This window comes from Wolffia australiana, chromosome 7 (assembly GCF_029677425.1).
Source record: "Wolffia australiana isolate 7733 chromosome 7, ASM2967742v1".
In the NCBI taxonomy this organism is placed as follows: Eukaryota; Viridiplantae; Streptophyta; class Magnoliopsida; order Alismatales; family Araceae; genus Wolffia; species Wolffia australiana.
The window spans coordinates 14,910,532-14,928,774 of record NC_135841.1 but is presented as its reverse complement, the minus strand read 5'-3'; the positions used below and the strand labels follow the sequence as shown (position 1 = coordinate 14,928,774).

At 43.9% G+C, this 18,243-nt stretch overlaps 3 protein-coding genes across 3 annotated transcripts; 2 read left to right on the top strand and 1 right to left on the bottom strand.

Annotated features, from left to right (window-relative positions):
• Nucleotides 1-2,302: 2,302 nt before the first annotated feature.
• Nucleotides 2,303-5,113, bottom strand: LOC144705175 (Pectin lyase-like superfamily protein). The gene is made up of 5 exons (XM_078577727.1): nucleotides 4,661-5,113; nucleotides 4,350-4,470; nucleotides 3,924-4,098; nucleotides 3,783-3,853; nucleotides 2,303-3,038 (listed from the first exon to the last, which is right to left on the bottom strand). The coding sequence occupies exons 1-5, from the start codon at nucleotides 5,072-5,074 to the stop codon at nucleotides 2,413-2,415; spliced, it is 1,407 nt and encodes a 468-aa protein (XP_078433853.1). The 5' UTR covers nucleotides 5,075-5,113; the 3' UTR covers nucleotides 2,303-2,412.
• A 295-nt stretch (nucleotides 5,114-5,408) lies between these two features.
• Nucleotides 5,409-6,575, top strand: LOC144705176 (uncharacterized). Its single transcript, XM_078577728.1, has one exon. It carries the CDS (start codon nucleotides 5,492-5,494, stop codon nucleotides 6,488-6,490), a length of 999 nt encoding a protein of 332 aa, XP_078433854.1. The 5' UTR covers nucleotides 5,409-5,491; the 3' UTR covers nucleotides 6,491-6,575.
• Nucleotides 6,576-7,281: 706 nt separating this feature from the next.
• RAB18 (RAB GTPASE HOMOLOG B18) lies at nucleotides 7,282-15,699 on the top strand. The gene is made up of 6 exons (XM_078577934.1): nucleotides 7,282-7,598; nucleotides 7,779-7,847; nucleotides 8,168-8,233; nucleotides 15,053-15,174; nucleotides 15,245-15,373; nucleotides 15,473-15,699. The coding sequence occupies exons 1-6, from the start codon at nucleotides 7,460-7,462 to the stop codon at nucleotides 15,578-15,580; spliced, it is 633 nt and encodes a 210-aa protein (XP_078434060.1). The 5' UTR covers nucleotides 7,282-7,459; the 3' UTR covers nucleotides 15,581-15,699.
• Nucleotides 15,700-18,243: the final 2,544 nt, after the last annotated feature.

Genomic DNA, 18,243 nt, shown 5'->3' with positions numbered 1-18,243 from the left:
ATGAACTCTTCATAATTCACTCAAACATATGGACATTACCTGGGACTTCATTAATCATATATGTACAATATAGAAATAATGAAAACAAGAGTCTCGATAGAATTAACTATAAACTCAAGAATGTACTTTGATTGGCTCTTTAGGCCACCAATTCTTACAATCATAACTCACTAAGTCAGATCATGTATTCATGGGCTTAGTGTATTAATAAATATTAAATGAGATATAGAATGTGTGATTGACTTGCTGGCCACATATATTGTCATTACTCATCGTATGAGTGAGAATAAACAGTGTTATTCTATCTAGATGTTTTGATGGCCTTCTGGAGTATCAACTGAATAGGAATACTAAGAAGATATGTTTAAAGACTAGCAATCCTCGTTTTATGATCTAATCACAATTCAGTTAGTCGAATCATATATTCATGGAAATCATTTGTAAGCATCACTAATTAATATATTGTATCAGTGAATGATGAACAATAAGAGGAATGTGGGATGGTCTTTTATCTTACATGAATTTCCAACAGGTCCATCTATCCTCATTTTATATTTAATTACTTTTAAGATGCCAAACTTCCAATAATTCCTTTTTTCTTTCATTCTCTTTTTCTTCCACCTCTCATCAAAAGCTTACTCCATTTTTTTTTAGTTCACTTAAGGACAAATGTTTCCATACCTTGCATGTTTAATCCGTTCAGTCTAAAAATTAAAATAAAAGAAAATGGAAGTCCTATGGTACAATAAAATTCAAAGGACATAAAAGAATTGTTATTGGACCAATATCATCTTAGAGATGTAAAACCATGACACCATTTGATAGTAGACTTAAATATTTCTTTCATTTGATAGTAGACTTAAATATTTCCCTCAAGAACCATATACTTTTACATTGTGACAGAAAGTCAGCATTTATTATTGACACAAAAATTTCAGTGTGATAGCACCAAGCATGTTGATGTTGGTGTATTTAAAGAAGGATAAAATGGATGGTGTCATAAGTTGGTTGAATTTGTTCTAACCTTGAAAGAAAGTGTGATATATCCTGACCAATGAACTCTCTGTATTAAATTTCACAAAATGACCGAGAAGGAGGGATCAGGTTCTCAATTGTGGCTTTATCTAAGCTCAAATGACAGTCTGAAAAAGGATAAACTTGGACATCCATGTGCGAATGTCTGATGTCCTAAAAAAGATAAAAGTAAATTAAAAGATCAGATGACATTATGGTACATGAATCATTTTTTAAAATATGGCTATTTTAATGAACATGTCTAATGACTCGCCCCTCAATCAGATCATTCCATGGAATGGAGTCTCCTCTATTGTTTTCTAAGGTCAGAACCCAACCCTTACAAGCAAGCTGATCATGGAGAGCACGTATGCACCAGTTTAAGCAGGGGTGTCTGCAGGAACATGCCTTATAGTTTTATTTCCTTCCAAAATCCTCATATTTTACAATACTGTCACAATACCATACTGTTATCCTAGAACATGAGTTCCACACCATCTACGGCGTAACCTAGTATATATAGCCTATTTGGTTTTTGTTAAGTGAATGATGACTGAGTTATTTTCTCTCTGAAAGCTCACATTATGAATTTTCCGATCAGCAAGACTATTTATCTTTGCTTCCATCTATGTTTTGGAATTGCTGGACCAAGATACACATTCACTGGCTCACGAATGTTTGGACCATGAACGAATGATGACTGAGGGAAATTCAAAAGCGTGGGAATATGTTACCTCATCTGATAAAAGTATTGAAAACAGCCTGAATCAAAGTCCTTAAGCAAATCGGCCAAATATTCAAGCAGACCTGATGATTAAGTCTGAGAGAAGGAAGCTTCCCAAAGAGCAGCTTTACAGAAGAAAAGTTTTGCCTGCAGATGGAGGAGGAACGGCAAAAGAAATAATCTGAGAGATAAAATAAAGAAAATTATTCCTTTTAGAATCCGGTCCGACAAGACCAATAGAGGGACCTACAGTTTCTCGGAAAAATGCGTTCTTAAATGAGAAAAAATAAAATTATCCTGCTGTAACAGGCCACTTCAAGGCATCTAAGGGGATTAGAAAAGAGGGGCAAACCCATCTAAAAAATCAAGAAAAAGATATCAATCCTTTCAAGAAACCAGGTTTTTTCAGACAAAAATAGAAAAATATACTGGTTCCTCTGAGGATAGAAAAAGAGAAATCGATCGGCCAATACTATCCAAGATTATTTCTAGAAAAGATCATAAAATACGACAGATACAGACAGAGACAGAGAGAGAGAGAGAGCGAGAGCGAGAGAGAGATGATCCCATCAACGAACTGTATTTATTTGATACGATAAAAAAATAGGTGCGAGAAGTTCTTCACCGCAATAAACGGGCATATTCTCCTGTATACGTAAATCTGTGTATACAAATCAACCGAAGCACCCAGCCGAGCTGTTCCTGAGCTGCGGGCACGGGCTCGGATAAACCCCGCGCGAATCCCCCGAGACGAACTCGCAGCGCCACGTCATCTTTCCCTCCAATCCATGCAAACTCACGTTACTCATGCAAATCTTCTCGTACACCGCCCCCTGCACTCCCTCCATGACCAACCCTCTCAGCACTCCCACCGCTGTCACGTTGCTAATGAACACGCCGCTGACACGTGGCAGCGCCTCCGCGTCCCACGCGTCGTCCGGGTGGTCGTCCGCGCCCCGGCTGAACCTGATCGGAATCTTCACCCTCTCCATTGCTATGTTGGCTATGGTGATGTTGGTGATGTACCCGCCTCGTCCTCTGTCCGTCTTCAACCTCACCGCGGAGGCCGAGTTCCAGACACGGAGATCTTCGACGTGGATGTTGCTCACCCCTCCGGACATCTCGCTGCCGATTCCCACGCCGGAGCACGTTGGAGTCGTTCCCGAGACGCGCCGGATGACGATATCAGAGCTCGGCTGCGCTACCGCCATGCCGTACTGATCCCATCCGCTCTTCACGGCTACCAAGTCGTCGCCACTTTCAATGTAGCAGTCCTCGACGCAGACCCTCGTGCATGAATCTGCGGTATCAGCTATAGCTTTTAGCACAGTTATATATGTGAGAAGCCAATAACACATTCTATATTTCATTTGAGCACAGTTGGTAAGCCCTTGAATTTAAGATTCTGATAGGATCTAATATGGTATCAAGCTTATAGCACAGTTGGTAAAAGTCAAATCCCAAAAAGCACCATACTTCACGCTTCCCAGAAGCCATAAATAGGCAGGAGGTAGGTGTTGTGGATATAGTTCCCGATCATCCTTGACGTGGATGGGATGGGACGAATTTAGTCCCATCCTACGTCCAATGTTAGCTCAGGGACGAAGGACTGGACGATTTTTCGTCCACCTACAAAAAAACCGTCCAGTCCAATAATCTCGGGAAGGTTTTTCATCTCGTCTAATCCTCTCGAGAAGAATTTTCGTCCCGAAACTCGTCCTGGACGAAAAAACACATTTTATATTTTTAATATATTATAATATATTATAAATTGTCCTAGTGAGGCCACGTGGCAACATCTCAACCGTCGGAGGTGAATCCGGCGGTTTTCTGTCCAGATTCATCCGTCCATAGTTCGGAGACCTCCGGACGATTTTTTGATCCCACAGGAAAAAATTTTGTCCCCAAATTCGTTTGTATCCTCGGATGGGATGATTTTTTCGTCCTGTTGTCCCTGAACTATAGTTGTGGAAGATTGTTTAAGAACAACATCCCGCTTAAAGATTAAAAGTAGCGCCATTGCTATCAGCTATAGGTTTGGCACCTGGGTCGATGCCGTCGGTGTTGGGGGAGTCGAGGGGAGCCAGCACGGTGACGTTCTTCACCACGACGTTGCTGCGGGTGCACAGAAATTAGATTTCTTTTAAATTTTGTTGATTTCAGAAGGAATGGTGAAGAATCGGACCTGCAGTAAACGGGGTGGATCGTCCAGAAGGGGGAGTTGCGGAAGGTGAGATTAGAGATGAGGACGTTGCGGGAGTTCATCACCTCCACGAGGTGTCCTCTGGTGTGGATTAGGGTTCTGTTCCTCCACATATCCCACCACATCTTCCCCTGCCCGTCCACGCTCCCGTTCTGTCCTGCCGCCCACATTCAAATTATCCGCGAGTCATGTTCTTCGCCTGAGTCGATAATAATTATACCAAGTTGGGATTTTGAATCGCTGGAGGATAAGCAGGTGGATTCTGAGAGATGGGTTTTAGGCAGAAGGAGCCACCGATTAAATATGCGATTTATAGGCTGGCACCATTAATGCGGAACTAGCGTTGACTTCGCTATCTCTCTCTCTAGATAATCTAGAGAGGGAGATGGGCGATCGCCAGAAACGAACCTGTAATGACGAGGTTAGAGACCCCGTTGGCATGGAGAAGGCTGCTGTGACGGCCGCCCGGTCTCTCTCTTCCTCTGCCGTAGGAGGGGAGAGCTTCAATAATCGGCCATTCCTCCGTATCCTGCACACAGTTTAATGGCCGACCGCCTTTAACTTTCCACTGAATTCTAATCGCGGAAGAAAACACGATTCCACTGTTACTTGCAGCCCAAGTTTTCTTCTCCGCGAGCAAGAGATTATCCGAAATCGATTGCGAACAACTCCCGAGCAAATACCAAATTTCCGTTTTCAAATCAAACACGCGCAATTACCTGTGAACCTAACACCACGGCTCCTTCCTCCAAGAACAAGGTGAAATTGCTGGTGAGGTTGAAGCTCCCGGTGAGCCAAATCCCGGGAGGAACATTCAATTGCGCGCCTCCCTGGCCGGCGAACCGCTTCAAAAATTCCACCGCGATTTGAAAGGCCTTGGTATTGGAGGTCCGGCCATCGCCGACGCCTCCGAACTCGACGATCGACATGATCACCTTCCTCGGCGGCTGAGGAAGATAGAAATCAGAGCAGCTCGCAGAAATCAGGCCCGTTCCGATCATCGCCGGAGCCAAAACGGGGAAATCGGACATCGTTCTGATCCACGAAAATCCTAGAAGAATCACGGCGAACAGCGTAATCGCCATAGACGGCCTCGCGAGACCTCCTCTCACCTTGCCGCAGACTCCTTCCATTTTCCATGAAAGCCTCCCCCGATGCAACTCCCCGTCGTGAACCCCGAGTATATCTAACAAACAACGAGCCTCCCGATCGCCGTCCGATCATCCCTCTCTCGATCCGGACCGTCCAATCCGCATAAAGCGGGAAGCAATGATTCGTCTCAAAACCCGACACCGCATGGTAGTTGCCGTGTCCTCGTCACGAAAACGTCATCCGTCCGGTTGAGCTGGCACGTGCGAAACCGCACGTGAAGTTCCCCGGATGGTCTGGTCATCCACGGCTCTCTCTCCGCGTAACCTGGTCCGTCAGCCTCGGGGGGCTATAAAAGAAGCCCCCAATTTTCTCCTCTGGCTCGTCTTCTAGGTTGTTCTTGTTCGTCGTCTTGTTCGTGTTCTTCTTCTTCCTCCGCGAGCTTGCAGGCGATCGGATCGATGGAGAGGGAGCAGGAAGAGCTGCAATTCCTCGGAATCGGGGGAATATTCGTGGAGGCGCAGAAGATGATCCTCGCATGGCGAAGAATCTTCGCGAAAATCGCCGTCAGCCTCATCGTCCCGCTATCCGTGATCTTCCTCCTCCACGTCGAGATCTCCGATCGGATGTTCGCGAAGATCGACCGGAACGAGCAAGCCCTAGAAGAAGCGCCGGAGGGGAGCCTCCGAGAAGAGAGGCTGATCGATCGGCTGGCCTCGGAATGGGCGTCCTACGCGGCCTTTAAGGCCGTCTACCTCGTCGTCGTCCTCGTCCTCTCGCTTCTCTCCACCTCAGCGGTGGTCTACACCGTCGCCTGCGTGTACACCGCCAAGGAGATGACCTTCCGCAAGGTCCTGACCGTGGTGCCCAAGGTCTGGCGTCGCCTCGTCGTCACCTTCCTCTGGAGCTTCGCCGTCTTGTTCGCCTACAACGCGGTTGCGCTTCTCGTCCTCGTGCCGACTCTCCTCCTCGTCGGCACCGGCGCTGGCGGCGTCGCCTTCCTGCTCGTCTTCGTCCCCGCGTACCTCGCAGGACTGGTCTACGTTAGCGTGATCTGGCACCTGGCCAGCGTGATCTCGGTGCTGGAGGAGAGGTACGGGCTGGCGGCCATGGAGAAGAGCAAGGAGCTGGTCAAGGGGAAGGCCATCGTGGCTTGCGCTATCTTCCTCGTTTTCCACGTCGGGTTTGTGGGAATCGAGGTTTTGTTCAGGAAGATGGTGGCTCGTGGAAGAGGGCATGGCGACGCGGCGAGGGCCGGCTTCGGGTTAGTGCTTCTTTTGCTCATGAGCTTGCTTGTTCTTGAGGCGCTCGTCGTTCAGACGGTGGTCTATTTCGTCTGCAAGTCTTTCCACCATGAGAGCATCGACAAGTCTTCTCTGGCCGATCATCTGGAAGTGTTCTTGGGCGAGTATATTCCCCTCAAGGCCAGCGATATTCAGCTGGAGCACTTTCGCCTCTGATCTTTGTTCTCTCTGTAGATGCTAATTATTATTCTTGAAATGTGTTCAGAAGAGAAATACGAAGTTGGCGTGGTTTTTTTTTTAATTCGTGTGCATGATCGAGCTTAGAAATTGAAGAGCTGTCGGATTCAGGGGCTCTTAATGGCAGAATCTTCTTCTTCTTTTTCAACTAGTTCGAAATCGACATCATCATAATTATTTTATTACTTTTGTTCCACAAATTCTTCTTCTCATTCTCCTTCCTCTTTTTCTTCACCTTCTTCTTCCACTTCCTCTTCTTCTTCATCATCAATTCATCATTATCGACACGATCATCGTCGTCGTGGGCATAATCATCTTGTGCAAAATTCACATGATCAGTTCATCATTACGACGTGATCATCATCATTAACAACGTGAACATCATGATCGTCATCATCATCTTGTGCAAAATCGACATGATCAGTTCATCATTATCGATGTGATCATCATCATTAACAACGTGAGAATCATGATCGTCATCATCATCTTGTGCAAAATCGACAGCATCAGTTCATCATCATCGATTTGACATCATCATTATCAACGTGAGGATCATGATCATCATCATCGTGGCGGTAGTGTGATAATTTTTTGTGGTCACCGCATCAAAAGCGCGTCCTTTAATTATTTTAATTTTAATAATTAAAATTTTGAAAATGTCGGGGGAGGAAAGAAAGCGGAAATGTCTTGTACTCTTGTTTTACGACGTGTGGGGCCACCTGGCATTAGTGCTTTTTTTGCTGTTTTCCCCTTTATTTTACAGAAATTACGTCTGAACAGTTCCCCCAGGCCCCGTCTCCACCGCCTTGCTAGGTGACAAATCTCGGTCGCTTGGGAGAAGCGGCGATCTGCTTGGATCGAAGATACTCGGTCCGATCGACGAATTAGGGTTCATTTTTTGTTCGTTGTTCGTCGTTTGGTTTCTCGGCGAAGCTGGAGGACGCTGCGATGGAGTCGTCGTCCTCGAATCAGTTAGAGTTCGATTACTTGTTCAAGTTGTTATTGATTGGGGATTCAGGCGTTGGCAAGAGTAGCTTGCTGTTGAGTTTTATGTCCAAGACCTTTGAAGATCTGTCGCCAACGATCGGTGAGTCGAATCGCTCTTTTTGATGCATTCTGTGTCTCCGTTATCAATCAAATACGCTTCATTTTTCATGTGTCGTTATATTCGTGGTACTCGAAAGTTTTGATTTGACGTAGTTTCGTCCCTCTTTCTTGGTGAATTCGATTATCCCCTCAGAAATTCTCTTTTTTTTTCATTTCTCAGGAGTGGATTTCAAGGTCAAAATGGTCACTGTTGGGGGGAAGAGACTGAAGCTTGCTGTATGGGATACGGGTAACTATTCTTCATTAAACGTCGACATGTTAATAGCATGTGGCTGGGTTTCTTTCATGTTATAGAATAATTAAATGTCTGTTCTTTCCCTATCACCGGCTATCCAAAGCTATTTGATACCACCAACTGCTTGGAGATTAGTGAGTCAATTATCTGGGACACTTAATTCTCAGATTTCATCGTTCAGACTGTTTCTGGCTGACGCAAGAGCAATCAGCATTTCTTCTTTGTCCGGCACTCTTACGTTTGCAATATACACTTCTTCTGAGATGCTGAGATAGATGTTGGAAAGTTTAATGGCGGCTGCACTTTTCTTGCAGCTGGGCAGGAAAGATTCAGGACGTTAACTAGCTCGTATTATAGAGGAGCACAGGGAATCATAATGGGTATTTTCTTTTCCCAGATGCTCTTATCGTGTGATCTCATACTTTCTTTCCGTTTTCTTATTTTTTAGTCCTAAAAATTGAATTCTTTTACAGTCCGTAGGACAACTTTGTTTCTCGTCCGCATGGAAGAAATTTGTTACTCAATATATTCTGTCTCATTCATTTTCACATTCACCCTTTCCGTGCATTTCTTCTTGATTTGCAATTCCCCTCTGTATTTCATCAAAGCATGTTGTGTGGAAAAAACTTCAGTTAGTTTTACATCCCGTCGATGTTGGAAAGGTATATTAAATAGTTGGATGAGTATGTTTGATCCGTAAAATTTCTGGGCTATGCCATCGGGCTAGGATTTGAGAAGTCTGCTTGTTACCTTGATCGCTCACCAAAACCTGTCAATAACTCTTCGTGCATCTCGTTAATAATACCCCAAAAAACTGAAAACAAAATAAAAAAAAGGATACCCAACTTACAAATTCCAATGAATTTGGGGAGCGATACCAGCTTCAAGATTTCTCTTCTCTAAGTTCTGATATTTGCTTCTACAAAATTGACGTCTCTACTGTGTTCATTGGCATAATGTTTCACATGCTTTAGAGATGTATGATGTCCCTTCAAAATTGCAATTGACCAACTTTGAGGGAGCTGCTATCACCTCAAAGATAATGCACAATGTATTGGAGGTCACAACAACAAAGTGCTCGATGTTTCCTGTTAGTATATGGAGAAATATGGAGTTATAACATACGTGTGCCTTTGGAGTCAAGGAAAAAAGTGTCATGCCACAATGCGGTCTTGATAAGCTTTCCTTAGATCATGAAGTAATGAAGAATATGGGAGTTTGATATGTACTTTTCAAGAAAATACCAAAGAAGGCACAAGCGAGCAGGTCAACGACCCGTTGACCGCTCGACCTGACCAAGGTGGGCAACCTCCAATAAGTAAGAAGGGAGACACGGGGGAGGACATCAACTATTCCTTGAGCACAGAGCGACGACGGTTACACCCTCGCAAGGCCAGAGAAGCGGGATTCAGGCGGCTGATCTGGGAAGGAGCTTCGCCACTCTGAGGAAGGAGATTCACCAACGAGGAGGGAGGAGCTGTCCAATCGTCCAACTCCATTATCATCTCTCTATCATCTTTCTTGAATGAGTTCATACCCACATTGGTGGTTTTAGCTTGAATTCTTGGTCTAGTTGGAGATATTTCCATTGATACTATATTGATGTATCAGAGTTGTCTTCCGGTGTTTGTAAATTTGTTATTAAGTGCCATCGCCAACCATTTTTATTAAGCTACCTACGCTTTCCTATTCCTTGATAATGTTTTTTTCTTGATAATGTTCAATGCTGTTGGACTTCGTCTTGGAGAACTTTAAGGCCAATTTTTTACTCAGATAACAATGAAAGGAGCTATATTATATGAATATTTGGTGCACACGATAGCCCATTTCTGCTTAGTTTTCTTTCCCCAAATTATATAAAATTTGATATTAATAATCAGCAGGTCATCATTGATATTCTGGTTAAACTTGCAGCTGGCCTGGTTATATTCCAAGATCAATCAGTCTTTATGGATGATAAATCTTACTCCCATTAAATAATATGTGCATTTAATTTCTAGTCAATTTCGGGGTGAAAAGTGAACAACCTCCAATTTGTGTTTTAACTGATCATGTTCCATGTCTGATGCATCTACATTGTTTTCACAATTCTTCTTCAAGCTAGGTAGTCTCAGAACAGGGGTTGGTGTCATCCATTCTTGTGCTGACTGAAAGCCGTATATGCTTCCAATTCTATGTGAAGGAATCTTCTTTAAGCTTCTGCTTAATGTCTAACTGCTTCCAACTATTTTTCTGGGATCCATAGCTAATTCCTCCCTCTATGACTCATTATGCCAACCATTTTCCTTTGAAAAATCACCAAGCTTGTTATTATTGATTTCCAATCAATTTTCATGTATGATTGGGAAGACCTTAGTGATTTAGCCCAGAAGCCCATTAACAAGTGATGGGCCGAGGTGGAGAATCTCCCAAAAGTTGACAAGATCTTCAGAAATTCACTTAGAGACGCACAAAATCCTCTGACATATTCTATTTCTGCTGGAATCTGCTGAATATCTCTGCTACATCTTTCTAAAGGTATACAATACCTTCTGACAGGTTCTACAGTTGTCAAATTTTGTAGAATATCTGTGATCAGGCATTTTAGGTTTCTGATCTTCTTGTTTCCCTTGTCAGTGTTGTTTTTCCCAATGTCTTATATTTTAATTTCAAACGCACTGTCATTATGGACAATCATCTACCTTTAATGGCCTATATAAGGCCCTACTGTAACCTTGATGGACACAATTCAAAGTATTCCTTTTTTCAGAAAAATTTGTTTCTCCCTTCTGAGTGCTCTCCTTGTAAGAGAGTGCTCCAGTGCTTATGGACTCAAGGGTTGAATAGGCTAGATTTGTGGATTATGAACTCATATGCTTCAAGTAAAGCAGGGCTTGTGGGCTCAAGTTGCGTTACTACACTGTTCCTGTGCTCAGGCTGTGTAAGTTTCCTCAAGAAAGCCATACATCGAAATATTGCCTACGAAGATTCCAACTGTATTTTGGGAATAATCTAATTACCTTGTCTCAGTTCCAAGAGTTGGTGGCACAGCAGACCACTGCATTAGCTGACCTCGTGTTGATCTTCACCACCATGGCCACCACAGCTACTGCATGATGTCATCGCAACAGCCACTCCAAGATCCAGTACCAACGTCACGCCAGCCTTCAACACTGTATCTGTCGTGCAGACATCACACCTGCAGCTGCATTCCATGCGACAGTAGTCATATCTGCTGTTGTGTCACCACAGCCGATGCCATAGTGTTGTGTTGGCTGCTGTGGCTACTGCAACCCCCATGGCCATTGTCACCACCCAACCTCCACCGTCAACTTTCTGCCGCCGTCATCCCGACATGTGTGGCAACAGGCAGTACATTCACAAGGGAGGAGGGCTATTGCAAGCCCTAGGTTTGCCAAATACATTTTTCATGATGAGCTGTTGCCCTTTACGCTGAAATGTGTCGTCAGGACCCATACCAAGAACGCAGTGGCGGGCTGTCCCTTGTTGAGCCAGCCTCATGTTTGCCGTGGCACTGCTGCTATGGTCCTGTCTGCTGAATTGACCTGCAAAACCCGGATGCCATGTGCCTGCAGCCCAGCCCACATTTCCCGCGGACCTCCATGGTGCTGCACACAGATTCCCTCACCCCAGCCCGCTGACCCCTGCAGGCCAGTCTGGGTCTGCCTCCACTGCCTGAGCTGGGCCTGCCTTGTGGGACCAATGTGCAGCCCATCCATGACCCATCTGCAGCCTGTTTGCAGTCCAACAGTAAAGACCATCAGGGGCCAAAACCACGCTCTAGGCCATGAGGCAAACTGTGAATAACCCACATTCCGAATCATTGACTACCTGCAGTCTAAACCTTGACTCAGCTAGGGTCCAGCCATGATCGGGGCCATGGTTTTGCCAGGGTCCAAGCAGCAATCCACCCCTGATTCAGGTTGTGGTCCAACAGCCATCAAGATTGCAATCCAGCCCGGTTCAGCTGTATTCCATCTTTGGTTCCAGCCAGCCCCACCCTTGGGTCCAGTGGGCCCTACAATCCTATGGGACCTCTCAAAGCCCTGAAAGCAGATGCCAATGTGGGCCATCCCTTTTTCTTGAGGAACTCTCTGAGTTTTGTGCAGGTCCAGTATAGGTTTGTGAAATTGGGCCTTATTCGCAAGCACCTGTTGCGACCCTTAAGGTGCATGGATGCTGATAGGACGATATTTTGGTTCTGGGCCTTGGACTTCAGACGAGAGAAAAAACCGTCTCATCCGGAGGCGTTGGATGAGACATAATAAAAAATGTATTAAAATTCCATTTCATCATTTTTTTCTCATTTTAGGACATATATGATTCAGAACTTCTATCACCTTCTGTCCCCGATGTCAGACAGAATGAAACAGCAGGGCAACGTTCATGCCATGGGCACGCAGGTTTCCTGATGGGACAGTTCCCAAATGAGACAGTTATGGAAGGGATGGTTCTGGGATGGGAGCATTTCAGAAAACCTAAAAAAGAATTTATTACGCGGGGGCAAGATGAAAACCATTCCGAACAGTCTCACTGTCGGATCCCGGACAATCATGCACCCTAGCCACCGTGAATGAGTGATATATCTCAAGCATCACCCAAATAGATGGGAAGCAAGGAATCAGCTTTAAGGCAAGTTGGCAGGGACGGGAGACTAATAATAAGAACATATCAATGGGGTGCCCTATAAGGGCATTTTGGTCACTAGGTCGAGTCTGCAAAGAATCATGTGGAAGAGTGATAGGTTACCCGTGCCTCTCGAGGGCATTCTCGTCATAGTTTCCTTTGTGTTCCTTTAAATAGCACAGCCCTCCTTCAGGGGAGGGCAGACTTGGATTTGGTTATTATATTTTAGTGGCTTCTCTTCCCCTCTCGTCTCTCCTACGTCCATGCGCCTTCTTCCTCCACGGTCCCCGTCCTCGCAATCGTCTCCTCACCGCATCTCCAGGCGGCTCGTCCCCGGCCGGTCCCTAACCCGTCTGCTCGGCCTTCCCCCTACCATTCCCGTTTCTCCTCTCTACCCCGGGAACTTTGCCTCTCCTCGTCCTCTTCCCTCCTTCCGATACGAGCCTAGACTTAGGATCGTATCAAAGAGTGCACTGGGAGAAGTGCTTTTGTACTTGGAGGGGGAACTCTCAGTAACGCCCCACAGCAACAACTCTAGAAAAACGTCGGAGCAGAGCCCTCGTAATTTAGCTCCTATTAGAGACCTCAAAAACTATCGCTGAACCTCTGGCTATTGTCTGTCTTCTTGACTCATAACACTATACTGGGGACAGGACTTTGAGATTTTCTTATTACCTGGTGTGAGCACGTCTCTGCAATGATTGAACTCTAGTTCGTTCTTTCCAATTGTTATCAGTGATATTGGGCCTACCAGTAGAATCATCTATGCGTACTGAATCATCTAGAGCATTCTAGTTAGAGCGTTGCCAGACGATTCTAGTCATTTCATACCCAAGATTGCATCCACAATTTGCTGTCTCTTTCTCTGTGCTTTGCTACAATTTCTGGACATCAAAATTGTATTGGCTCACTATCCACACGTATCTTCCCCTTGATTCACTTCATAACACGTTTAATTCAAAAACCTTTGGCTGCATCAAATCCTGAACGAGAAGTGATCATGATCTGGATAGGATGGATCAAATTAGTAGGGTTGTCCTTGCTCTGGAAATCTCTCTGTTCTTATGGAATTTTCTCTTCTTGAATATCGTTTATCCTCCTCTCTTCTTTTATTGAGGGATTGAGATTTGCTTGGACAGAATGTAGCAGCAATCTCATTCTCACTGAAACAGACCTTTTGTGAATTTGATAAGTAATTGGTCACTGCAAAAACCAGATAACTCCATCCAACTTCTTCCCTTCTTTGTGTATCACACCCTTCACATATATCTTTTTCAGTATAGCTTTAGACAAATAATCCATCCGTTGTTTTATCTTTCAAAACTCTTGCCGGTATCTGTCACATGTACCATCTGCTCTCTGGGATCTCCACCTTTTAGCTCCGCAAATCTCTTCATAAGTTGTTTTATGAAGCAAAATGGTTTCGGATGTTCCTCAGGTTAATGGCAATATATGCTTTGTTTAAAGTCGATAATCAATAAGCTGTTTGCCATAAATTTCTTCATAGACTATTATATTGAGTATTGAATCAGAGTTTTTTTCTTGTTCGAAAATATCTTGCTCCCTTGCCCGTAAAAATTTGGTACAGCTTTGTAAAAATTTGATTATAATTGCTTTAAATCTTTAATAGTTTTTGATCTTGGATACCTCAAATAGTAGACGGATATGATACAGCCCTAATGGGGTATGTCTGGGTTGTAGATTTTCCCAAGAATATTCAAGGGTTCAATTCAAACTGAGTTCCAAGTCCAGAAAATAGAGAGGTTTTGGGGGAGAAGAAAAGATAGGAGTTCCTGGGGTGAAAGAGAAGAACGTTAATGGGAAGGAACAAAGAAGGATTACTGATGAGACACTGCTCTCCAGATGACATCATCGTCTGCAGATCAAGTGGAGGAAAGAGGGATAACAGGTAGGGTTGCTTATTATGGCTCAGTTACTGATGGGATCCGCTCCGTTAGTAGGTCGCACTTTAGGATTGGACCAGCTCATGCTCTGGGCTTTCTTCGGTTCATGGGTCTGACTCCGGATCATTGTAGGATAGCACTGTATAATGGAAAGTGATAGGTTCAAGGGCTTCTCTAATTTAGCTACTTCACTTCTCTAATTTAGTATACCCTAAATTAATTCATCGCGTTTTTTCCCTCTGGTCATTATTTATTTCTTGTAACGGGATTAAGCTATTTGATCTTAATCAAGATTATCAGTGTAGTGTGGAACATTTGTCAACTCTCTAGTTCTTTGCAAAGAATATATGAGAAAATACTATATTTATTATATTAAGTATTACACAAAAAACAAAATGGAATATTGTCATCTTTTTTGAACTGTCTATTTCCATGCAAATAAATTATCTAAGATCATCCCCAGTTGACGGAAAAGCATTTGTCAGATTCACATGTCCTTTAAAAAAATACACCTGATAGATTAGTTTATGATTTTAATTTTTTATTTCGGACGTGGTTTTCCTTTTTTCCATTTTTCTAGTGCTGTAGGGGCGTGTTCCTGCTGGATGAAAACTCCTTTGAGTGTGTGCTGCTTTTTGCATTGTCTAATGTTGATGATGTGCTTTTCAGTTTATGACGTCACAAGGCGTGACACGTTCACAAACCTTTCTGACATATGGTCCAAGGAGATTGATTTGTACTCCACAAATCAAGACTGCATCAAAATGCTTGTTGGAAACAAAGTGGACAAGGTATAGATTGAAGGCTTGTTTTGTTAGAGAATCACTAAGATGATGGCCTTTAAGTTCTCTTTTTTCATAGGAGAGTGAAAGAGTTGTGACAAAGAAAGAAGGCATTGAGTTTGCAAGGGAGTATGGATGTCTTTTCATTGAATGTAGCGCGAAGACGCGAGTTAATGTAGAGCAATGCTTTGAAGAACTAGTTCTCAAGGTGCTACACTAAGCTCTATTGACATGAATTAATCTTTGAGCTGAATTCATTCTGCTTAGTTCTACTATATTTTTCAATCATGGGTCACATTTGATGCAGATATTGGACACGCCGAGTCTCTTGGCTGAGGGCTCTGCCACAACGAAGAAGAACATCTTCAGCCAAAAGCCGCCTCAGACAAACGCTTCCACTGGATCTTGCTGCTGAGGAAAAAACAGGTTTCGGTGCTTGCTTTTCTGGTCTTTCTTTGCATGTCCTTGCTACGCATTGTACATTTTTAAGCAGAAATATTAATTCACCAGGCCAATCGTTTCACCTTCCCAACATTTCACCTTTGTTAACTCAATTGTCTTGACTAGTGAGCTTAGAATCGTGATTCCTTGTGATCAACCGTTTGTGTGGGAAAGAAATCATCTGCCCTTGTGCTCCGTAGTCAGTGTTCCGAGATATTGAGCAGTGGGCCACTAACCAAAGTCACTCATTTTTTACATGGTGAATAGGTGAATTAAAAGGAAAGGTCATGAAAGTAGGGAAGGACATGGTTTGATCGAAGTTCGGTCGGAACCACAGTCTGCTTTTCTAGGGCTGACCGGAAGTTCTGTCCAGTTTCGGTTATCATGTTGAACCAGACCGTTGATCAATCGTATTAGTATATTATTATAATATTATTATAGTTCTTTATATTACTATATTATTGTTATATGTTTGAAACTTCTCTAACCACTATCCTCTGAGAGAGAAACTACAATCGATCGTGGCCCCCCCATCCTGCTGCTGCCTCTGCAGTTGCAAGTACCAGTCACCAGCCACGCGACCGCCTCAGCCTGAGTCAATAAGGACGCTCTCTATCTCTCATTCTCGCATTCTCAATCTCTCAATCTCTCATCCTCTCATTCTCACACTCACTCTCCCGATCTTTCATCCTTCTTCTCATTCTCACACTCACTCTCTGGATCTTTCATTGTTCCTCTGATTAGTACACACTCTCAATCTTTCAATCTTTTGTTCTCTCACTTTCTATATCTCAATCGCTTGTTCTATTGCTTTCTATCTATTTCAATCTCTCATTCTCTCATTCTCTTGATTACTATCCCTCTCAATCTCTCGTTCTCTCACTCACTGTCAATCTCTCAATCTCTAGTTCTCACACTGTCAATCTCTCAATCTATCATTCTCTCATTCTCTTGATTACTATCCCTCTCAATCTCTCGTTCTCTCACTCACTGTCAATCTCTCAATCTCTAGTTCTCACACTGTCAATCTCTCAATCTATCATTCTCTCATTCTCTTGATTACTATCCCTCTCAATCTCTCATTCTCCTGCTTTCTTTCTATCTGCATATTTCATTCTCTCTCTCAGTCTATCGTTCTCTCACTCTCTATCTCGCTCAGTCTCTCAATCTTTTGTTCTCTCACGCTCTCGTTGTCTCACCTTCTATCTCACTCAGTCTCTCATTATCTTGCTATATATTTCTCCATCTCTCACTCTCACTCTCAATCTCTCTCAGCCTATCCTTCTCTCACTTTCTCAGTCTATCGTTCTCTCACTTCGTATCTCTCTCACTCTCTCAATCCCTTGTTCTCTCACTCACCCACTCTCTCATTCCTTCTCATTCTCTCCTCTCTCTTTCACTCTCCCCCTCTCCAACGCTCTCATTCTCACCCTCTCATTGATCTCACTCTCTCACTATCACATTATCTCACTCTTCTCACTTTCTTTCTCACTCTCTAGGTCTGTCTCTGATTTATTTTCACTCCCTCTTTCTCTCGATCTCTCGCGCTCTCCCTCTCTCACTCTCTCACTCTCTCACTCTCATTCTCTCCCTCTCATTCATTCACGCTCTCTCTTGTATTCTCTCACTCTTCTTTATTTCTTCCTCACTCTTGAGGTTTCTCATTTTTTCCTTTCTCTCATTCTCAACCTCTCTCGGTCTCTCCCCTTCTCACTCTCTCCCTCTCTCACTCAGTCACTTCGCAATTCTCTCTTTCTCTCACTCTCTCTCTCCCTCTCACTTTTCCAATCTCACTCAGTCATTCTTTCCCTCTCTTACTCAGTCACTCTTTACCTCTCTCACTCAGTCACTCTCTTATTCTCTAACTCTCACACACTCTTTCTCATTAATTCTCTCCCTCACACTCTCCCTCTATCACTATGTCTATCTTCTTACTTTCTTTCTCACTCTCACACTCTATTCCCCCCACTTTCTCCCTATTTCATTCGCTCATTTTCTCACTACCGCTCGCTCTCTCATTCCTTCTCTCTTCTCACTGTATTTTTCACTCTCTCATTCCCTCACTATCTCATGCTTTCTCTCTTCTCTCTTTCTTCTTCAATCTCCCGCTCTCTCCTTCTCACTCTCTCATTCCTTCCCATTTTCTCCCTCTCTCGCTCTTTCACTCTCTCATTCTTTCCCTCACTCTTTCACTCTCTAATTGCTTCTCACTCCCTCTCTCTCTCTCTCTCTCTCTCTCTCTCCCTCTCTCTCTCTCTCTCTCTCTCTCTCTCTCCCTCTCTCTCTCTCTCTCTCTCTCTCTCTCTCTCTCTCTCTCTCTCTCTCTCTCTCTCTCTCTCTCTCTCTCTCTCTCTCTCTCTCTCTCTCTCTCTCTCTCTCTCTCTCTCTCTCTCTCTCTCTCTCTCTCTCTCCCTCTCTCTCTCTGTCTCTCTCTCTGTCTCTGTCTCTGTCTCTGTCTCTGTCTCTGTCTCTCTCTCTCTCTCTCTCTCTCTCTCTCTCTCTCTCTCTCTCTCTCTCTCTCTCTCTCTCTCTCTCTCTCTCTCTCTCTCTCTCTCTCTCTCTCTCTCTCTCTCTCTCTCTCTCTCTCTCTCTCTCTCTCTCTCTCTCTCTCTCTCTCTCTCTCTCTCTCTCTCTCTC